General features: G+C 41.3%; 1 protein-coding gene across 4 annotated transcripts in view; it reads left to right on the top strand.

The window, feature by feature from the left end:
- The window catches only part of FAM135A (family with sequence similarity 135 member A), a 146,749-nt gene that overhangs the window by 62,905 nt on the left and 59,596 nt on the right, over nt 1–24,248 (top strand). For 3 of the 4 annotated variants that reach the window (XM_077289955.1, XM_077289957.1, XM_077289954.1), the window contains exons 5-14: nt 1,689–1,828; nt 1,911–1,981; nt 4,530–4,703; nt 8,461–8,587; nt 11,494–11,647; nt 14,625–14,702; nt 18,864–18,913; nt 19,054–19,209; nt 22,920–22,993; nt 23,355–23,509. In XM_077289955.1, coding sequence (XP_077146070.1) covers nt 1,689–1,828; nt 1,911–1,981; nt 4,530–4,703; nt 8,461–8,587; nt 11,494–11,647; nt 14,625–14,702; nt 18,864–18,913; nt 19,054–19,209; nt 22,920–22,993; nt 23,355–23,509 — 1,179 coding nt within the window. The remainder of the gene's footprint in view (nt 1–1,688; nt 1,829–1,910; nt 1,982–4,529; nt 4,704–8,460; nt 8,588–11,493; nt 11,648–14,624; nt 14,703–18,863; nt 18,914–19,053; nt 19,210–22,919; nt 22,994–23,354; nt 23,510–24,248) is intronic. The other variant, XM_077289956.1, reaches the window with a different exon arrangement.

Genomic DNA, 24,248 nt, shown 5'->3' with positions numbered 1-24,248 from the left:
TCTATTTTTGGAGATCTGGGGCTGGGTGAGGGCTTAATTTTTTGCACACCGAGCTGACGTTTTTATTGATACCATTTTGGGGTAAATGTGATGTTTTGATCACCATTTTATTGCAATGCTGCGGCAGCAAACAAAAAGTAATTTATATTTTTTAAAAACTTTTTTTTTTTTTTTACTTCAGTAGTAGTAGTCTCCTTAGGAGGCTTAAAGATGCTCATCTGATCACTTGTGCTACAAATAGCAGGGCTTCAGCCCTGCTACTTGTAGCAAAAATCATCATCTGCTATGACGAGGACAGGGTCCTCCAGGAGACCCCCGGGTGTCATGCCAACCCATCGGCGACTCGCGATCATGTGACAGGGGTGCCAATGGACGGATTAGTGACGTGCTTTCGGTATGCCGGGGTCACACTTGCGAGTGTGATGCGATAAACTCGCATCAATGCCCGGCACTGCCGCCGGCACTGAGGACCAGCGTGTGCGGCTGCATGTATGACTTCGGCCTAAGCACGAGTTAAATGCCGCTGTCAGAGATTGACAGCGGCATTTAACATATTAATAGCCGCAGATGGATCGCAATTCCACATGCGGCTGTTAGGGGCACATGACCTCTGATCAGATCAGCTGTCATGTGCCAGAAAAGAATGCAGGCTCGGCGTCAGAACCTGCAACAAAGGGGGTATACGACCCATGACATACATATACGTCATAGATCGTGAATTCTAAAAAAAAATAAATAAAGGAAAAGGTGAGAACCATGATGTAGAAAGTGTATTTAGTCTGCTCAGCTCATGTAGGGGAACCAGGAGTGGAATCATAGACACGGGGCTTTCATGGATGTAATTTACCCTTTGCTTTAAAATAAACATACCTCTTAAATGTACAAATGCCCCTCAAAAAGTTTGTCAGTTATTTAGTAAGGCAGCTCTTGTATACCTCTCTGTACGGCACACTTGTCTATATCCCATTCATCCATTTAATATAAAAGCCCTCCCGTATGTGCTGACCTATAGCTTGCCATTGCACATCCCATTACTCCCTGCTGCTGCTGTTGTAGTTCTGTAGTGTACATCGTACAATGGATCACACAATTATGTCTGATAGAACTCACTGAGATGTCAGCAGAATTACCAATACAAATCGTATACATTACTTTATAGAGCTTTTAGACCTGATGAGGCTAGTGTTCTTACTTTGTAAATCTAAGACAGAATGACTGTTTACTCCCTAATGAATGTTCCCTGGGTGCACTCATTAAATGCATTTTTTAGTATTAGGAATATACCCTCATTCTGCTGTGGATTTTCCAAGTAAATATACTAGTCTCACCAGGTCTATATAATGATGCAGTGTGAATTGTGGAATCTGGTGACAGGCCTACTCCAACAGCAGTGTGAACTTAGCCTTTGAGGCATTTTGATACAGAATCAAAAAGTTACTGGTACAGTATTTTCTTTCTTTTGTTTATTACAAATCTATAAGCCTTTTATATCTCCTTTGTCATAATGTCCTTGAATTCTATATCAAATAGGCCATGTAACCAGCCAGAAACGGCTGTGAATCCTACAAGACCCGTCAGGATAAGATAGTATCTGTTAACATGTAAAAACTGACATGTTATGTTTCTTTTGCACATTTTTATTGCTTTTTGAATATTTTAACTAAAAATATATTACTGTTACTTTTCAGGGGATGACTTGGCCTTTCCAGCCTCTGTGCAAGATACTGTCATCTGCAGTAAAATTTTCCAAATTCTGTACAAAAATGAGGAGGTAGCAGTCAATGATGTGATGAACTTCAAGGTTAAGATGCTTCTGGATGAAAGGAAGGTAAGTCCCATTTTACGTGCAGAACATTGAGACTGGATATTTCTGTGACTGCATTCTTCTAATGGATCGTACCTGTCCACAGATTGAGGAGACGTTGAATGAGCTGGTGTTTCAACTTTCCATTGACCTGTATTTCACAGACACAGACTATTCGTAAGTACAAACCCGAGCGTTACAGGAACCAGGAGTGTTCTCAAGATGTCTTAAGGCCCCCACACCCATTATTGTCAGCCATTACTGCTGCGGGAGATAACCGGCAGAGCAGTTTGGCATCGGCTTACCCGCCTCCCTTCATGGTGCAGAGTTGGCTGTGTAGGGGGAGTCGGGAGAGTTCCGTATTGACTGATCGCTGTCCAATGTGTATGGCACCATCACCCTGCAAAATGTCATTTTCCAGGAATAAGATAGAACCAGTAGTGATGTAACCTTTATATTCTTAAGAGTCTATTTTCCAGAATGATGGATTTTACGTTTGTGCGTTAACAAAGGCGTTCCCTGGTATCTGCTGGATTTTATACTTGTTAAAGCACATGAGATCTTGAGAGTTTATATTAACATAAGATATGCAAGTTTCATATATCTAGTACCTTATAATAAAAGTTACACCCATGTGCTTCCTATACTCATTGGCTAACATACACAGTAACTTAAATTTACAGCATGTGGGTGTGGCGGGTGAATGGAGCCGGCTCAGGTACTGAGCCCGCATTATACCAGGAAGATTTTTTTTTTCCAGCTGTGTTAAATAGTGGACATCTGCCTGTAATAGCTGCAGTGGAAGTGAGTGCCCGCTGCTGATATTTAACTGTTTAAAAGGCACTGTCAATCTCTGACAGCTAATATTTCTATATTGTGATCAATGGTGGGTGGCGTTACCGGCTTCCACTGGCACATCATGATGCAATTGTGGGGGACTGATGAGTTCTTACGGTACCCACAGGCTGGGCTTCCTCCTGTGAAGCCCATCCTGGGGCTGAGCTTAGTAGGAGAATGACCAGTTCACTATTTACTAGAATACTACATAGTATAAGCAATCTAATGAAGGAGACTAAAACATAAAGTAAAAATGTAAAAGTTTTAACATTAAAAGTTAAATAATATAATAAAGTTTCAATCACCCCTCTTCTCATTTAAAAAAAATACATTTAAAAATTTTTTGGTACTACTGCACCTGTAAAAGTCCAATCTCTGAAGATATAAAATGTTTGAAAGTGAGCTGTTGCAGTCACTACATTACTCACAAAAAGAACAATAAAAGTAGATCATAATATCGCATATACAACAAAATGTTGTCAGTAAAAATGTAAGCTCTGCATGCAATAAAACTAACCCAAACACACGACCATTGTCCGAAAACTAAAAAAAAGTTAAGGGCTTCAGAAATTGGTGACACGAGCAAAAATGTTTTGTTTTTATACAATAAATCAAACAGCAAAAACTTTTTTTATTGACTTCTGATATTTTTTTCATCACTAAAATAACTAAAAAAAACTGGACATGTTTGGTATCGTCGTAATCGTATTGATGAGGAGAATCACATTACATGGTAATTTTTTTACCATAAAATGTACACCATAAAAACAAGTCCCAAAAAAACAATGTCAGAATTGTGTTTTTTTTTTACAGTTTCACCACACTTGGAATTTTTTTTTTCTTGTTTTCGAGTACACTGTGGTAAAATGAATGGTTTCATTCAAAATTACAACTTGTCCCTCAAAAAAAAGTCCTCATATGTCTACGTGAACAGAAAAATAATACAGTTATGGCTCTGGGAAGAAGGGGAGGAAAAAACAGAAACTGAAATTGGCTGCGGGGTTAGTGCACTGAGGTAGAACATGGAAGTAATAAATCTATTATTAATGTCTCTCTGTAGTGTGTTATACACACAGCTCTGCTTCATGCACACTACATGTACATTTATAGACATACACTGCTCTGCTACATTTACACACATGCAAATGAATATTTGCGCACACACACAAGTATGCTACATGCATACATTTGCATACACACTGCTCTGCTACATTAAATTGGAGGGTGACTGCCACCTTTTCTCTTTGTGGACATCCCTAATCCCTATCAGTATGTGTATTTGCACACACACACACACACACACACACACACACACACACACACACACACACACACACACACAGCTCTGCTACATGCACATATGTGCACAAACAGCTCTTCTACATATACATTTATATTTACCCAAACACTGTTCATTACCACATCTTGCTGTTCCTGATGGGACTTGAATGGCAGCCGCGTGAGCTGAGCAGCTGAAAAACCTATGATTAACTGAAGAACCTTTAAGGTCATGTGAGCAGTCACATGAGCTGAAAGGTCCTTGAGTTACTTTGGTGGAAGGTCCTTCTGCTGCTCAGTTCCTGCAGCTTCTGTTCAGATCCTGGTAGCTTTCTCTCCTGCTCTGCACCCATCATATAGATCAGTGTGGGGCAGGAGGAGGGAGAGCAGCTCTCTGTGATCGGCAGGACACAGTGCCAGCGTTCTCCATCACAGGAAGCTACCTCTGGACTAAAACACTTTTTATAAGGAGTTTTTATTGCTAAAAAAGTGCATCTTATAGTCCAAAAAATATGCTAGACTGAAAGACTTGAGGTAGTAGATGCCTTTTAGACACAGAAGTCTTAGCAATGTGATTAAGTAATAACGTTATTTCTTTTCTGTTTTTCAGACCAAATGACCCCAACGCCTTGCAACTAATAAGCAGTCGAAATTTAAAGTTGCACTTTAACCTACATAGAGGCCTTCATCACCACATTAATGTAATGTTCGATTACTTTCACCTCTCAGTCATATCTATCGTAGTCCATGGATCCTTGGTTGCGTTGCATCAGCCGCTCATCAGGTGAATGTGATGAACCATTTTTTATGTATAAAAACATAAAAGGACATTCAGGTGGAAGCTAAGGAGATGTTGAGGCTTTTATAAGAATATAAGCGATGTTATTTGACGTGTCGAAAAGTAATGATGATCATGTGAGACATTTTTTTCAGTTCCTACTCGCTCTAAAGGTACCTTCACACTAAGCGACGCTGCAGCGATACAGACAACGATGCGGATCGCTGCAGCGTCGCTGTTTAGTCGTTGTGTGGTCGCTGGAGAGCTGTCACACAGACGGCTCTCCAGCGACCAACGATGCCGAAGTCCCCTGGTGACCAGGGTAAACATTGGATTACTAAGCGCAGGGCCGCGCTTAGTAACCCGATGTTTACCCTGGTTACCATTGTAAAAGTAAAAAAAAAACAAACCACATACTCACATTCCGGTGCCCGGCGTCCGCTTCCCATCACTCCTCCTGCATCCTGTGTCAGCGCCGAACATCTCTGGCATCTCCCACAGAGCAGAGCGGTGACGTCACCGCTCTGCTTTACGGCCGGCACTTACACAGGATGCAGGAGGAGTGCAGGGAAGCGGACGCCGGGCACCGGAATGTGAGTATGTAGTGTTTTTTTTTACATTTACAATGGTAACCAGGGTAAACATCGGGTTACTAAGCGCGGCCCTGCGCTTAGTAACCCGATGTTTACCCTGGTTACCAGTGAAGACATCGCTGGATCGGTGTCACACACACCGATTCAGCGATGTCTGCGGGAGATCCAGCGACGAAATAAAGTTCTGGACTTTCAGCAACGACCAGCGATCTCACAGCGGGATCCTGATCGCTGCTGCGTGTCAAACACAAATAACATTTGGTTGCACGCCCTTTGGATTAAATAACTGCAATCAATCCCTTCCTTTAACCATCAGCACCTTACACCTCTTAACAGGTACCGTATTTTGGACCACTCTTTTGCAAACTGCTCGAGGTCTCTCATATGTAAAGGACACCTTCTCCCAACAGCTGTTGTAAGATCTCTCCACAGGTGTTCTCTGGGATTTCGATCCATAGTCATTGCTGGCCACTTCAGAACTCTCCAGCACTTTGTTTCCATCTATGTCTGGCTGCTTTTTAGAGCATGTTTGGGGTCAATGTCATGCAGGAAGACCCATGACCTAGGGCTTATCCACCATCCGGACTCTCCTGTGTTGCAACCTTTCATCAATTTTTGTTTGTCATCCACGTCTCCAGGAATATTAGCTACAGTGCCATGGGTTGTAAACCTTTTGATTATTTTCCGCACTGTGGACAAAGGATGTCAAGATCTCTAGAGATGGACTTGTAACCTTGAGATTGTTGATATTTTTCAACAATTTTGGTTTTCAAGTCCTCAGACTGTTCTCGTCTCCTCTTTCTGTTCTCCATGCTTAGTGTGGCACACACAGAGACACAATGCAAAGATTGAGTCAATGTCTCCCCTTTTTAGGCTACGTTCACATTAGCGTTGTGCGACGCAGCGTCGGGCGCCGCTGCGGCGACGCATGCGTCATGCGCCCCTATATTTAACATGGGGGCGCATGGACATGCGTTGCACTTGCGTTTTGTGACGCATGCGTCACTGCGGCGCACGCGTCAGGGCGCAGAGGACGCAGCAAGTTGCATTTTTTGTGCGTCCAAAATCAAGCAAAAAAAGGACGCATGCGTCACAAAACAATGCGTTTTGCATGCGTTTTGCATGCGTTGTGCGTTGCGTCGCCAATGCGTCGCCGACGCAACACACAACAACGCAAATGTGAATGTAGCCTTATCTGGTTTCTGGTGTGATTTTCATATTACCCACACTTGTTACTTGCCACACGTGAGTTTTGAATGAACATCACTTGCTTGAAACAGAGTTGTTTACCCTCAATTTTGGAAAGGTTCCAACAATTTTGTCCTGCCTATTTTGGGGGTTTTGTGTGAAATTATGTCCAATGTACTTTTTTTTTTTCTCTCTTTTTGTGTTGTTCCAATGCAGACAAAGCAAATAAACATGTGTATAACAAAACATGTGTAATTGCAGTTTTCTACTTCATTTTCTAGTTGCCAACACTGTATATGAATTACTACCAGAGTGCATTGTACAAGATACATATTTGTGCCCTCCTTTCCCTGCAGTCTTGTGGCTTAAAGGGAATCGGTCACCAGATTTTGCTTACCTAATCTGAGAGCTGCATATGGACACAGAGACTGTAATTGCAGCAATGTGTCACTTACTGAGCTGTTTGCTGTAGTTTTCACAAAATCACTGCGTTATCCAAAGGAGAGTGTCAATAGAGGACGAGTAAACCTGCCTCCAGGTAGTCCAACCATGATCTCACCTTTGTCAGTTTTCTGCCTATGCACAGTGTACATAGAAACCTGCCCATCAGTGGTGGAGGCGGGTTATACTGAGCTGAGCATTCCTATAACTGTTTGATCTGCAGCAGAGTAAAGCGTTTTTAACCCCTTCACCCACATGCCTGTTTGCACCTTCATGACCAGGCCAATTTTTATAATTCTGACCAGTGTCATTTTATGAGGTCATAGCTCTGGAAGGCTTCAACGTATCCCACTGATTCTGAGACTGTTTTTTTCGTAACATATTGTACTTCATGACAGTGGTAAAATTTCTTTGATATGACTTGCGTTTATTTGTGAAAAAATCTTAGTTTTGTGAAAATGTATCAATTTTCAAACTTTTAATGCCCTTAAATCTGAGAGTTATGTTGCACCAAATCGTTAAAGGGAACCTGTCACCCCCAAAATCGTGGGTGAGGTAAGCCCACCGGCATCAGGGTCTGTAATGCTGTAGATAAGCCCCCGATGTATCCTGAAAGATGAGAAAAAGATGTTAGATTATACTCACCCAGGGGCGTTCCCGCTGCGGTCTGGGTCCGGCGCCTCCTATCTTCATCAGATGACGTCCTCTTCTGGTCTTCACGCTGCGGCTCCTGCGCAGGCGTACTCTCCTGCGCAGGCCTACTTTGTCTGCCCTGTTGAGGACAGAGCAAAGTACTGCAGTGTGCAGGCGCCGGGAAAGGTCAGAGGATCTGCAGCAGAGAAAACAGTTTTTAATCAGAACTACTCCGACCTGCAAAGTAAGTGACACATTGCTGCAATCAGGGTCTCTGTCTCTAAATCGTGGTGGTCTCAGAAGGAATAGCAAAAATCTAGTGACCTATTCCCTTCAAATGCCCTTCTTGTTCTCCCTGGGGATAAGCTGGCTCCAGAGGTGTATCCATGTTTAACTGACTCTTCCAAAACTGAACACAACATAGGTTAGGACAAAAGGTCAAAAGCCCAAATGATATCTGGGTATGGCCACCTTTAGAAGACTGACATGAAGATACAAATTCACTGAATCGATGTTAGCAAACGGGAACAGTCTTACTTCCAGAGACTAAGAACAAATCCAGCTATTAAAAGTGGTGAATTGTAGTAATAAAGAAAATCACAGCTTTTGTCATTACACAATAGTTAGGCTGTATTTCCATAAAGCCAGAAATCCCCATTCGAAATCCGCAAGCAGTAGCTGTTCCTTGGCAATTCCCGATAACACCCTTTATGCGGAGGTAAAATATTGAAAGCACCAAATAGTGTATTACTGCTAGATTGCCATGCTGCTGCCTGGTGAGTTGGGATGATTCTTTGCCGTTTGTATTTCTTCTTCAGATTATCAGCAGGTGTCCTTCTAGTCTTTTTACTGTATTATATAACTTCTATGTAGTGTAGAAGCGCTAATACATTATTTATGTGCTCCAGCTTTCACCGTGCAATGAAGAACACTTGGCTAAACAGGAACGCTCCAGCCCAGAGCAAGGAGTCGGCGGTCCCGACGCTGGAAAGTGTGGTGTTCGGCAGTAACTTCACAAAGCAGCTCTCTGCAGATGTAAGAAAGGCTCTTGCTTCATCGCCCATGATTTGTACTGTACACGTGCCAGGAATAGTTCACAGGACATACTAGTTACCGCACGCACTTTTTAATGATGGTGTCACTTTATGAAGGAAAACACTGTAACAGATGAAGAATGATGCGGGTACGGAGTGTGACAGTCAGATATGTCTGATTTCTAAAGTATTGAGTTTAAAGGGAATCTGTCAGTAGGATCAACCCTCCTAAGCCATCTATATGGACATGCAGGTCATAGGAAGCTGAATAAATGACACCTTGATATCTGTGATCCAATGTGTTATTCCAGAGAAATCCATGTTTTTCTTAATATGTAGATGAGCTGTTAAGATCTATGGGCCGGACATAGATCTCCCTGCCAATCTGCCTCAAAATTAGGGGGGGGGGGTGTTACTTAGCCCCTTAATGACAGCCAATCCGTCTTTTTACTGACCTGAGATATAAGAGACTAGCATCCCCATACAGGTGACAATCTTTCGGGTGTACACTATAGCTGACAACTTGCTGCATCAGCCATGATCAGTGTTGGCACCGACCACATCTGTTTAACCCCTTAGATGCTGCTGTCAATAGTGACTACATCATGTAAAAATGGTTAAGGGTATGTGCACATGTTGTGGAAAGGTGTGCGGATTTTTCCGCACTGATTTTGGTAAATCCGCAGTGCAGAATTATCGCCGTTTTTTTCATGTTTTTTGTGCGGATTCCACCTGCGGTTTTACACATGCAGATTCCTATTGAGGAGCAGGTGTAAACCGCTGCGGAATCCGCACAAAGAATTGACATTCTGCGGAATAAGCAACGCAGCGTTTCCGAGCATTTTTTCCGCAGCATGTGCACTGCTGATTTTGTTTTCCATAGGTTTACATGGTACTGTAAACGCATGGAAAACTGCTGCAAATCCGCAGCGGCCAATCTGCTGCGGATCCGCAACGTGTGCACATAGCCTAACAGTGTGGCTGCTCAGTCTTTATTCCCATCGGCACACTGAGATTATGATTATGTGGTCCTAATGTTTGTCATGGCAATTCAAGACCAAATAGCGTCCTATGGCTGTGTGCACACGTCGCTGATTTTTCGCGTTTTTTTCCGATAAAAACGCTATAAAACCGCAAAAAAAAGCATACAATATGCATCCCATCATTTAGAATGAATTCCACATGTTTTGTGCACATGATGCGTTTTTTTCCGCGAAAAAAACGCATCGCTGTAAAAAACGCAGCATGTTCATTAATTTTGCGGTTTTTTGCGGATTTCCCACTATAAAATGAATTGGGAAATGTCCAGAAAAAAACGGATCAAAAACGTGGCAAAGACGCGCAAAAAACGCATGCAGATTTCTTGCAGAAAATTTCAGGTTTTTCTCAGGAATTTTCTGCAAGAAATCCTGAACGTGTGCACATAGCCTTAGAGTCTACCGGCTATAGTGGTCTGTTCAAAAGTTAGCATCAATTTGGTGGTAAAAATACACTTTATCATTCCTGTCATGTCACTTTGCATTCATTCCTGAACAGCACCTGGAGGGTTAATAAACTACCTGACAGCAGTTTTCAATATGTCAGGATGTGCTGTCTTTAAAATGGTATCACTTTTGGGGGTTTCCCAATATCTAAGACCCCCAAACTCACTTGAAACCTGAATAGATCCCTAAAAAAATAATTTTTGTAAATTTCTGTGCAAAAATGAAAAATTGCCATTACATTTTTAAACCTCCAAAAATGCTAACAAAGTAAAATAACATTTTATAAGTGGTGCTGAAGTAAAGTAGACATGAGGGAAATGTTATTTATTAATGTTTTTCTATGGTATGACAATCTGGATTAACCCTGCTGTGGAACCATGGGGTCATATAAACCCCAGCGCTGAATAAATTGAAATATTTCTAAAACTGGTCAATCTCAGACATTGACCTTCTATGTATTTTCAAGTAACATATTTCTGCTTATGTTGATGATATTTTGAATTTGTTTTTCAATTTTGTTTCAAAGTTATTTTCAATTTCCTGTGTTTGGGACTCTCCTGACCCCATAGTACCTTTATTGTCTGACATCTTTTTTTATATATTTTCTGTTCATTCACAGGTTTTGTAATATAATTGTAAATAAACAGTGGCTAGTTCCAAGTGACGCCAGCAGTGTTACAGGACAGCGCAAACGGTGCTATGTTTGTCCTCGATCGGAGGACAAAAGACGAGATTTGTTTGCAATGACTGCAAGAAGTTAATTTGTGAAGAACATGGCACTATGACGTGCAGTGAATGCAAGGACTACATTTATTGCCAGATCATTCATTGTCATTATGTTTTTACTAAAATCCACACAGTTGCAGTTATTGTGCATTTTTTTTATGAATTTGGATACTTTTAGTTATTAGTAAAGCATTTTGGTATAAATTTCAGTTCGTGTTTGATGATAAATAAATCATAACTGTGTTCTGAAATGATGACAGAATAAAACGTGATTATTCTGAACAGCCAGCATGTTCATTTTAGTGAAATATGACGATTTTGAGCCTGGGGTCATATAGACCCCATGGTACCAAAGCAGTGATTTTTTTTTTTTCATGGTTCCACAGCAGGGCTAAATGGATAATCATTCAAAGTTTGATATTTTTTGTAAATAAACACAAAACATATTGTCCTAAATGTATCATTATCATAAATGATAATGTGCCATGAAAAAACATTCTCAGAATCACTTGGATTTATTGAAGCATTCCAGAGTTATTACCACATAAAGTGACACTGGTCAGATATCAAAAATGTGGCCCGGTCACTAAGGAGGTAATTCCCAGTAAGCCGGAAACAAATTGGTGTCCTATTACCTTATCTGCATGTAACCTATTTTTTTAAACCCTTTTTAGAGTATTTTTTCTATATATTTCAGGGTAACAGCTTTGTGGTCCAAGAATGTTTTCTCCAACATGCCTACACCTTTCACTACACACTCTGTGCCTGTTTGCTGTCGTCATTTAAGGGATTATACAGTTACTTCATGACTGTAACCAAGGAGCTGCCCTCCTCTCTGAAGCTGGAGTTGGGTAAGTATGAGGATGGCCTACTTTTTGCTACTTCTGTCTTCTTTATCTGCTTTTGCTTTGATTTCTTGCATCAATCAGTATCTCTTTACACCAAATTATAAGCCAAATTTTCTCCTCGTTTCACGCACTCATGTCATAGTATGATTGTTAGTAATTAGCTAATACGTGGATTGCATTGAATTTGTGCTGTTTTTGGGTGGGGTAATTGATATACATATAGTGTGGTGGAAGAAAGTTTGTGAACCTTTTAGGACTTTCTGAAAATCTGTATCCATTTTGGCTTATCCAGTAGGGGACTGGTTGTTTCTGGGCTTTGACCATTGCAGTCAAGGCTAGTAAGGGTACCGTTACACTAAACGATTTACCAACGATCAGGACCAGCGATACGACCTGGCCGTGATCGTTGGTAAGTCGTTGTGTGGTCGCTGGAGAGCTGTCACACAGACAGCTCTCCAGCGACCAATGATGCCGAAGTCCCTGGGTAACCAGGATAAACATCGGGTTACTAAACGCAGGGCCGCGCTTAGTAACCCGATGTTTACCCTGGTTACCATTGTAAATGTAAAAAAAAAAAACACTACATACTTACATTCCGGTGTCTGGCACGTCCCTCGCCGTCAGCGCCGGCCGTAAAGCACAGCGCAGCGGTGACGTCACCGCTGTGCTCTGCTTTTACTTTACGGCCGGCGCTCACAGTCAGTACGGGAAGCTGACGGCGAGGGACGTGACAGACACCGGAATGTGAGTATGTAGTGTTTTTTTTTTTTTTTAATTTACAAAGGTAACCAGGGTAAACATCGGGTTACTAAGCGCGGCCCTGCACTTAGTAACCCGATGTTTACCTTGGTTACAAGCGCACACATCGCTAGATCGTCGTCACACACGCCGATCCAGCGATGACAGCGGGTGATCCAGCGACGAAATAAAGTTCTGGCCTTCTAGCTCCGACCAGCGATGTCACAGCAGAATCCTGATCGCTGCTGCGTGTCAAACACAACGAGATCGCTATCCAGGACGCTGCAACGTCACGGATCGCTGTCGTTCTCGTTCAAAAGTTGCTCAGTGTGACGGTACCTTAAGGCTAGCCATGTACATTAGATATCTGTTGACTGAACGCTCATTTTACAAAAAACTATCTCTTCTGATTTAGCCTTCCCAGTACACATGCATACTTGGCTCATAAAGGATTGGGAATGTGGATACCCATCTGCCCAGTTCTTGTCTCCTGTGATACTTGCCATCATGCTAGAATAGGAAGGCCCTTATACAAACTAGGTGATCACCCAGTCACCCTAAATCAGCGGGTCAGTCAACATGGATCCATTTGTGTAGGTGGCTTTACAAAAGCAACATTTTAACAAATATTGTTCTGGTTACTAAAATTCAGCAAAATTGGAGTCTTGATATCATAAACTCAACTCTAATGATAAACAGTACAGAAGAATCACTAAAGTGTAAGATATTTGGTAGATTCCTGATGCTTATCACTGATCCCCACCATCGACAGTAATGGGGCTTCTGAATCCCCATTCCAATGAAGTCACAGCTAAAGGTCAAACGGTCTCACTGCAAGTCTGTGCAACTCTCGTTCTGGCTCTCATAGACTTATATTGAGAAGTAACTTTCTGTCCACTAAGCAAACACTGGGGCGAAGCAGCAGCACAGGAGCGGAGCAGTGCGGAGAACAGCAGAAGACGGCAGCTGGTAAGTATTCTACTACATGCAGGGAACGCACATTGGTGACACCACTCTGGTAGTGGCACCGTTGTGCTACACACCAAAGTCAGACCAGAATAATGCCCATCTCCTTTACCCAGTGCGAAAAATATATAGGTGCCCCACAGCATAAAGTGCAGTTATGTAGTGTAACAAAGTATATGCATATATTAAGCTAATATTCCAAAACCAGGATTAATACAAAATACAATATCAAGCAATAAAGTGTATTAGTGCAAAAAACACTTTATAAGATCTCAGCGAGCCTGAGTAAAGTAGGGGGTTGTATGTCCCCACATGTATGGCCACGTCACATGGGGCTTTGGCACCCCCAGCAATCAGCCACTTACCGTCTGTCCCATGGGTAGCTTCAATGTGCGTAACAGTCACTTTAGTCAGATAACAGTGTAGCTATTTGGTTGTTTTCTTTATATTTAGTTGTGTATTATTTCATCAGTGTATGATTGTATGATTGAGTTTATTCGTTACTCCAGATCCTTTATGCAGAATTTCAGACAGTTCTCAAAGGTTCACCACTTTTCCAGCACCTGTGTGTATATCTACATAATTCCATTATTGCATTGTATTCGCTTGATAGTAGACGTTTGCTTATCTCATAATGTTGCTTGGATATTTTTTAGGATAGAGCTGAGAATAACCTGGTTTGGGAACATTGGTGCCTTCATTTACACTAATTACTAACAGTGCTCTGAATTAAACACCGGTGGTGGGGTGTCCTCTTACTGAAGCCTGTAGAGAGAACACTACTAAGCTTTTACTGTCATTTTTAGGAAATGTGCATGTTCTCAGCCAGTGTAGCGCAGGGTATACTTCTCACAGTTCTGTCCTTTTTCCTGTAGTGTTAGTTTATCAGTATCTCTTTTTTTTCCTTCTTTCCCTTGCTTAATTATGATGTACATTTGTCTTTCCATGTCGTGTAACCCTCTCACAATACAACATGAAAAGATATCACTAATATGTATAGCTGTGCATTTGTTGTACTTGGTTCTGCATTAACAGTCTAAAATGATATTGCATTGTGTATTCACCCCTTAATACACGGTCTGGTTGGAGTGTACTAAATACAGCAGCCCTGCAATGTACATCATAGAAAAGCAGCTAAACCTACTAGCTCTCTGTGCTTTACTTGACTACTTTCTTTCACTTGCTGCCCAACTTCTCACTAACACAAAGCTAAGTCATAAAGCACAGATATGACAGGAATGTAATTAGTACATATGTGTGCCATCCTTACAATCAGCCAAGCCCCGCATGCAGGTCCTATACGAACGTCTTCTCAGAAGAAAATATCCGTGGCCCCCAAGGGACGACACTCTGGGTATGTTGAAAAGGACAGAGATGTATGATGGATCTGTAACACTTTGCAATTGTATAGACGTGTCTTTTTTATGGATACTGAACACTCGTTTTGCCATGTAATCATTGCAACATTTTACGTAACCATACAACAACGAAAGGAAATAGGGTATACATTTCAATACTTGGCTGTTTGCCTTTCTTATGGATTGTATCAGTATTAAGATATATAATTTTTTTTTTTCACACTTTCCCTGTTCATCCTCTCATGTTATTCATGTGTCCCGTCTTTTCCCCATCATTTGCTGTCAGCATCAACAATTGCCTCCTACTTTATTCAGAAAGTCCCATAATCAAAATGCTTGCAATAAATGGTTGTCCCACATCGTACACATGTGGCATTGCCATTGCATAATAAATAAATGCCTGATAGATGCTGGTGCCATCACGAGACTCCCCTGCTAACTAGAGAACAGGTTCATAGTGGAGAGCTATTCCTGGATATGTGGTTTTTGCATTCATATAAGATTGCAGAAAATGTTCAAGGAAGCTTGATCACCAATTTCTAAAACTCCCATACAAATGAATGCCACGCATGTGTGCCCACCTCTGTACTGGCAGTGAGACACAGTGGGCCCTGTTCTCAAGGTAAGTGTAGGTCTTACTATCTTGTACATATGACCCATGCATCTATTATACATTTATGGAGCATTCTGTGGGTATGCCAGAGGAAATGAGAGAGGAAAACTACAGCATGAAAAAAGCATGTGTACATTGCGGTATCAACAGCGATTGATTTAGAAGTATTTTCTAAAACGCTTCCATACAACAACCACGTTAGAGCTACACATATCACCAGGGATTCTTTATTCCCGCAACTGTCATACAGCTCAGAGTAAAAACATGGTCCGTAATTGTGTCTGAAACATTGAGCAGCAAGATCCTACAACATGATTAAGAAATGTGTTTTCTCGGAATCTTTTTTTATCAATGGCCACTTTCTATTAGAATGACTTTTCAGTCTAGTTTTGAAGGTGATGGCTCCTTCGGTTCTAATATAAAGGTGAAATATTGCAAATCTTATTCATGAAATCTATTGACAATTGAGAGAGAATGAAATCGGGCTCTGCTTTAACTAAATACCAGTTGTAATTTGACTGGCTATTTTGGCGTTAACATTTTGACCAATTCATTAAATTGTTTTTACCAAAATTCTGGCATAAAACGGTTTCAAATGTCGCAATTGTTTTCAAACATTAGGCACTTGTGCTCCAGCCAATTTTACCAACATGGGGACAGCTTAGCTGATAGGATGCCTGACCTTCCTCAGCTGGCTTCTGAGAAGCCACTCAGAACCTGCCTTGGGTTAGTCAGCTAAGAAGCAAAGTCCCGACCAGGACAACATTTGTTTTCTTAGAGGTGCCGCAGCATTTCAGAGTAACCACCCACCATTGCATTAATGCAGCTGGTGTCTGCTTCATGCAGCCCTTTAGAGATTATCAGATAGTGATGAGGACCACAAACGGGTCTACATGAGGTGCATCAGTGGTGAGCCCTCTCCCACAATCCCATAACATTCCTTTGTGTTTCTGGATATATTGAAGCATTTGTGGCATTTACTAGCTCCTCCAGGTAGTAAACCTTATACAAGACTCCGTAATCTGCTACCAGTCATGTTCCTTATATTGCTCATATGATAGTGGTTTTAAAATGCACAAAAAGTGCACTCTGATCTACTGTAGCTGTGTTACCAAATACGTGCCCAAACCCAAAAAGAACATAAAATGATTTCCCTCTGACACGTGAGTGATGATATTTATTGTAAAGTTTCAGGACACATACTGTGAGTGAAATAAGTATTAAACACGTAACCAGTTTTCTAAGTAAATATATTTCTAAAGGTGATATTGATATTAAATTCTCACCAGATGTCGGTAACAACCCATCCAATCCACACAGGCAAAGGAATCCAGCCATAGATGTCTGTAAAATACGTGTAATAATTAAAAATGACAAAGGGGAAACGTATTGAATACATGAAGAAACAGAGGTGTGGAAAGCCATGGAAATTCATGACACCAGCTGAAATTTAGCAGTAATCAGAAAGCAATCCTGCCACTTAGAATGTTTGTATGGAAAAAATGGTCCAGATCACATCTGAGCAATGCATGCAACTAGTTTCTCCAAACAGGAGACGTCTTGAAGCTGTCATCAACAACAAATCATTTTATAAAAAATATTAATTTCAATAGTTACGTTCAGTGCTTTTTTCTTTTGTAATTGTTCATTACTTCACATACTTTATGGACATCTATGGTTTGATTTCTTTGCCTGTGTAGATTGGATGGGTTGTTACCAATATCTGGTGAGAATTTAATGTCAGTAGCACCTTTAGAAATATAGTTACTTAGAAAACTGGTGACGTGTTCAATACTTATTTCACCCGCTGCAGATAGTGATGAGAACTAGTGTTGTACAGAAACAGAAGTCCTAAACTTCACACAACCAAAAAAGAAAACTGGCTGACAGGACGAATGTATAGTGACACGTAATTTCTGTCTGTGTCAAGCCTCTTTATTTCCTCTCATAGGTATCAGTTATATGATGGCCTCCAATCTTTCTTTTCTATATATAATATCTATATATAATCTATATAAGGTTGGCTTTCTTTAACTTTAAAGAGATTTCCTGACCTCCATGTTCTAGTAAAAATTTGTAACGCCTCTAACTAACAATTCTGTATTATGGTGTTCCTCTCATATTCATCCTTTAATATATTGACTAGTGATGAGCGAGTATACTCGTTGCTCGGGTTTTCCTGAGCACGCTCTGGTGGTCTCCGAGTATTTATGACTGCTCGGAGATTAAGTTTTCATTGCCTCAGCAGCATGATTTACGGCTATTAGCCAGCTTGATTACATGTGAGGATTCCCTAGCAACTAGGCAACCCCCACATGTACTCAGGCTGGCTAATAGCTGTAAATCATTCAGCTGCCGTGATGAAAACTAAATCTCCGAGCACTAATACTCGGAGGTCACCCGAGCATGCTCGGGAAAACCCGAGCAACGAGTACACTCGCTCATCACTAATATTGACAACTGGGTGTTACCATTCTCTCTTACAATGAGGGAGTCCCTTTAAACACTGACTCCTCAGTCATACACAACAGCTGTGGTCACTGAGGCGCTGAGGTCTATTAATGGATCCTTACACGGCCAATTAATTTAGCAGATAATGGCGGTTTCACTTGCAAAAAACACGTGTTTGATTGTATCAGCCGCTCGGTTTTGCTTGTCAATCAGCTGTTTCCTGACAAAATGAATTGATTGTTAAGAGACCCGAGCGGCTCAGACCTGCTGCTTTTTTGGCTTTGATCATGGTCACTATGTGCACGCAGCCTAGCACAATCCATCCAGTCTCGGCTGGCAGCACAAGACTCTATAGGGCCATCCCCTGTGGATAAGGGAAATAATAACGCCCAATTGACAATTTGCTAATACTAAGAGAGGAACAACTTAATGCAGATTTGTAGAAGAAATGCCTTTCTGCTGTATTATTCCAGGACATTCAGTATTCCGGGGAGATGCGCTTTGGCATGTTAATGTTTGACAGCGCTTCCCAAAATGTTTCAAAATGTATCACTTTTATTATGAAGATCTGTTTCATAGTCTCTGCTGAAAATGTAAGGCACATATCCTTTTATCTTTTCCGCTTGTCTGTTCAGTTCAGAACACGGAATTGGCATCCTTGGCCAGATGGAAGCAAAGGGACCCATTGATTTATATAGGGGCCGTCTGCTTTCCGTTTGCTGCTTATTTTTTAGAACAGAAGTAAAAGGTCTCCATTTGGCACTCATTTTTTTTCCTATTCTAAAAATAAGAAACGGAAATCAGACGGATCTCACATAAATCATCGTCCGCTCTGCTTCTCGTAGACACAGTAATGAGGAGGAAACGGAGCAGAAAATCAGAAAAGTGTTTAGACAAATGGGGCTTTGCTTAAAATTCACAATAAAATTCAGGGCCAGAAATGGTGTAAAACAAGTGAAAGAAGAGGTGGTGTAATGTTAGACCGTAGTGAGGAATCACGAAATGTATCATCCAGCGTGAACAATCTCGTCCTAAGCTGTCTAAAGGTAAGACTGGATTAAGAAGTCATGCCCACTATATTTTATTTCCTCAGAAAAAATCGACGTGGATGCCCGTCTCGCAGAACTGTGTGAAGATGTTAAGGTATATATATGTATGTGATTGTGAGACTACACCAGTATTATCGTCTAGTCCTGCTTACATCACTGCATCTCCCATGAGAACTGCTGTAGCCTGTCTGTCCAGCCATGGTGGTGGTAATAACGTGTCCCGTCTTCCATTAGAAGATCGATAATCCTGACGAACTGGCAGAACTCATCAACATGAACCTTGCACAGCTCTGCTCCCTGCTGATGGCGCTGTGGGGACAGTTTCTGGAAGTTATCGTCCTGCAGGATGAAATCACAGGCATCGTGGCCCAGGAACATCACACGCTGAGGGTGAGCAGCCGTCCTATAGACCCTGACCGCGTGTTGTGCACTATGCGTTTTATCCCTTTTATGAAAAGTTCCTACTTTCATCTGTTTATACAGTTCCTAAATCCACTCTTTGTAATGTATGTCCATGGTATTAGTGCAAGCAAGTTCTATCATCTAGAAAGTAGTCGCTCTTTCCATGCGGCAGTGTAGTAATCATAGTAATGGGCAGCTGCTTTCCTACACACTGACCTTGGAGTGGGACGTCATCAGATGAGCATTAGATGATTTCCCGTTCCAGTCCCTTGGCCTCAGTGGTCAGGTAGCTGAAGATTAGGATGTCTTCGCTACCTGTCCCAAGCAGACCTTTCCAGCTGGTAGTGCTGGGTCCACAGAGGTTAGTCATTGAACTTTGAAAATTTCATTATTTGAAATCATCCATGATGCTTTGGAGAAAAAATTTTAGAGGCTGCATAACCTCTTTTAAAGGGAGCCTGTGATGTGAAAAATGCTATTAACCAGCAGATGTGGGGTTAATCTGCAGGTTAATAGCGTTCTGAACTTGCCTGGCGTGCACACTGGGAAGGAATGAGCTTGATTCCTCCCACCAGCATTCGGGTTTCAGTCACAGTGGTGGCACCGGCGCAGGTTCAGTCACAGCTCTGTGTATAGAGAATGGCCACGTGACAATGCCCCCGGTACTGACTGACATCCAGCCATAATGCTGAGTGAGCCGTCAGCTGTCACGTATGATCGTAGTCTATTGTAAGGAGTGAAAAAATATCTCAAATTTGTAAAAAAAACAAAAAAAACAATTAGGTGTAAGTTGACATTTTCTGAGACCAGTATTTTTTTTTTTTTTAATCTTTTTGTCAATGGAGCTGTATGAGGACTTTTCTTTTTGAGTGTAGTGAGCTGACATTTATATGGCATACTGTATATGTTTTCATGTTTTTTTATGGCATTTCTTCAGGGAGGCGTGGGAATTTGTCATTTACCATCTGGGTTAATTTAATATCATATTTTGATAGATCGCACGTTAACAGACATTATTTTTTCAATTCTTTAATTTTAAACTGGGAAAAAGTAGGGTGACTCAAACTTTTTTCTATTTTTTTTTTTTTTCACTTTCTTTTTAAGTACCCTTAGGGACTACAGTATGGGAGTATATACAAAAAATGATGTCATCTTATGAAGCCATGCCACAGGCTGATTTCTTAGGTGAACCGAGATGGCATGTCATGACTACCCATTGGCACCTTGCTATCACTTGGGCATATGAACTGACTGATGTACATTTATATATTGGCGATCAGTTCAGTTCAGTGCCACTGTCAGACAGGGCTGTGAACTCGGAGTCAGTGTCTATTTTGGTGCAGTCTGTATAAAATGGACAGACTCCTAAACTATGTAATAAATTGGGACAGTAGTACAGTGCAGGAAGTTATAAAATGTCCTATAAATGTCTGTTCTGTTCCTGATCTAAGGATCTCTGCTCTTAGTTGAGATGAATCTGTGCTGCACTTTATGTACATGCTCAATAGTGAGGCAGAGCTGTGGGGTCAGAGTCAGGGAAATTGAGGTGTCAGAGGTTTGACTTACCGACTCCACAGCCTTGCTGCCAGAGATTAACTGTGGAAAGTAAATAGTTAAACTGCAGCGATTGGAGCTATTTCCAGGCGCTGCTGTTACAGGCAGATGTCAGCTGATTGTAGGGAATGGTGCAGGCTCAGCTCCTGAAGCTGCTCAGTATATGCAAACCCCCAACATAGAATGTACTATGTCAGGAAGGGGGTAAATACATGAAAATAGTGGAAAAGGTAACAAAATACATTATAACATGATCTCTATAGTCAGATGTTTCCCCATCTTATATTATAACACAGAAAGAATTATTTAAAAAAGCCCAAGGAAAAAAAAATCTTTCACAATGTTTTTTATTACTAAAATGAATAGTAAAACCCCTGCACGTTAGTGGTATTTCAGAATGCTAAACCGCCTGTAATATAAAGGTTAGTATACATTGTTTCCCCTCTCCCCCTCCTTAAATAAAAGAATAATTGGTTATTCAACAAATGATGTCTGACCCAAAATAAAGCCATTACAAATACTCATGCCAATAAATAAGTGATTCTACAGTGATGAGCATGAGAAAAAAAGTTTTGACTTTTGGAGCATTGAAATGAAAACGGTGCCCAGTTCCTTAACCTTTTTCTGACCTCGGACGGGATAGTACGTCCGATGGCAGTATCCCCTGCTTTGATGCAGGCTCCGGCGGTGAGCCCGCATCAATGCCGGGACATTTCAGCTGTTTTGAACAGCTGACGTGTGTGCAAAACTACCGCTTCCGGCCATCGGGCCGGAAATGAGCGCATCGCTCCCCCGTCACATGATCGGAGGTCAGCGATGCATCTGCATAGTAACCATAGAGGTCCTTGAGACCTCTATGGTTGCTGATGCTGGATTGCTATGAGCGCCACCCCGTGGTCGGCGCTCATAGCAAGCCTGTAATTCAGCTACATAGGAGCGATCTGATGATTGCTGCTGTGTAGCTGTGCCGATCCAGTTGTGCCAGCTTCTAGCCTCCCATGGAGGCTATTGAAGCATGGCAAAAGTAAAAAATGTTTCAAAAAAATATGAAATTTTTTTAAAAAATAAAAGTTTAAATCTCCCCCCTTTCGCCCCATTCAAAATAAAACAATAAAAAAAAAAATCAAACCTACACATATTTGGTATCGTCGTGTTCAGAATCGCCCGATCTATCAATAAAAAAAAAGATTAACCTGATCGCTAAATGGCGTAGCGAGAAAAAAAATTGAAATGCCCGAATTACGTTTTTTTGGTCACCGCGACATTGCATTAAAATGCAATAACGAGTGATCAAAAGAACATATCTGCACCAAAATGGTATCATTAAAAACGTCAGCCCTCCTTTGGTGTCTATGAACTCGTACTGACCTGGAGAATAAAAAAAATAGCAGGCTAGTTTTAGCATTTAGTGAAGCTAGCAAAAAAGCTAAACAAAAACAAGTGTGGGATTGCACTTTTTTGCAATTTCACCGCACTTGGAATTTTTTTTCCGTTTTCTAGTACACAGCATGGTAAAACCAATGATGCCGCTCAAAAGTAAAACTTGTTCCGCAAAAAATAAGCCCTCACATGGCCATATTGACGTAAAAATAAAAAAGTTATGGCTCTGGAAAGGAGGGGAGTTAAAAAACGAACACGGAAAAATGGAAAATCCCAAGGTCATGATGGGGTTAAAGAGGTTGTCCACTAATTTAACATTGATGAAGTATTCTTGTGACCCCCTGTGATTCGCTATTCTTGGTGTCAGCGGCATCCGGAAATGCACAGATACGGAAAGTCACCGTCTACTGATAGCGACCATGACCAGGTACTGCACATCTGCTCCCTATTCAAATCAATATGTGGCGGATGTGCAGTTCCCGACCGCGGCCACTATCAGTAGTCGGAGTAACTGAGCATATATGGCTGGCACCGAAAACAGCTGATCAATGTGTGGGTGCCAGGTGTCGCACCCCACCGATCACGCATTGATGACCTATCCTAATTTATTGGAGACCCCCCAGCTATATGACATTATAAATTTAGTTATGGAGAAACTTATTTAAGGCCCAAACTTGGGTTCGTCCTCAATGGTTTAAGGTAGTTGGCGGTAAACGTGAACCACTTGTGTGGTTTTCACTACTTGTCTCCTTGTCTGATTTTAGGTACGTAGATTTGCTGAAGCTTTCTTTTGCCTTGAGCATCCTAGACAGGCAGCCCTAGCGTACCAAGAACTGCAGTGAGTATACAAATTATGCATGTAATAACTTGCCATTTTTATTATACGTGTTTAACTTGGAAACCAAGCAGTTGTGAATGTATAATACCTGAAGATGGTTATGTGAAAATGATTAATCACATTTAATTAATCTGATTCTATATAAATAGATGGCAACATGCCTAGAACCCAGTGTCAGATTTCCAGTAACCCAAATCTCCAAGCAGTGTTACAGGGCTTTGCGCTCTCTGTCACAGTCTTCAACTGCCAATTTTTTTACATTTCAAAGAAATTGAAAATTGTTATTGACTAAGCGTATGTGATGCCTTCAGTCTTTCTTATAATGTGCTAATCACTTTCTGGTTGATACTTCTCTCCACAGTGCCCAAAGTCATCTCCAAATGTCAACGGCTATAAAGAGTTCCACCTACTTCAGTTCCCTGCCACCTCTGCCCATAGAGTGCTGTGAGCTGGATGGAGACTTTAACTCCTTGCCTATTATTTTTGAAGATCGGTATTTAGATTACATTACAGAAGGTATGTATGGGCAATATGAGCTTACAGAAATATGCTTTACTCCTTCTGTCTGACTGTTGGGCCGGCTGTCCTGCCCTACATGTTCCCATGCAGAAAAATATCCTTCAGGCTGCTTGTAAGGACAAGTGCGTTCAGTAGATGTTACATTCTTAACTTTCACCCTGCAGACTATAGACAGCTAGAGGCAGGAAGCAGGAGAGTATACTAAACATGCAGACTTTTTACTGATACCATTCTACTGTGTATCACAGACGTATTATAGTCTAGATTTGGCTACTGGTTGTTGCAATAAAGCTCATTGGCAATTTTGATGGTATGGTTAAATATACCGGCCATATTTGTGAACACGTACTGTATTTTTTTATTTATACCAAGCTTTTTAGCAAGAAAAAAAACACTTCTAAATATTGTGTGTCTTATAGTCCAGTGCCAGCTTTTTCTGATCCTTCCCGATCACTGGGAGAACTACTCTCTGGCCTCCTGCTTCACACTGATCTAGCTCATCAGTGCAGGACAAGAGAGGAAAGCTACAAGGACCTGCACATCATGAAAGCTGCACAGACGCTGCAGATCCTGCGTAGCCAAAGGACCTTCTAGGCCATGTCTCATGCTGCAATGTATACTGTGTGTGTGTGTTTTGATTATGTAGTTTAGCTGTGTGTTTTGTAGCTGAGCCGTGTGCGTGTTTTGTTTTTGTAGCTGAGCTGTTTGTGTTTTTTTTGTGTTTTTTTTATCATCA

Source organism: Ranitomeya variabilis, chromosome 2, assembly GCF_051348905.1.
Source record: "Ranitomeya variabilis isolate aRanVar5 chromosome 2, aRanVar5.hap1, whole genome shotgun sequence".
Classification (NCBI taxonomy): domain Eukaryota; kingdom Metazoa; phylum Chordata; class Amphibia; order Anura; family Dendrobatidae; genus Ranitomeya; species Ranitomeya variabilis.
The sequence above is the reverse complement of the archived record's forward strand: the minus strand, read 5'-3'. Positions and strand labels throughout refer to the sequence as shown.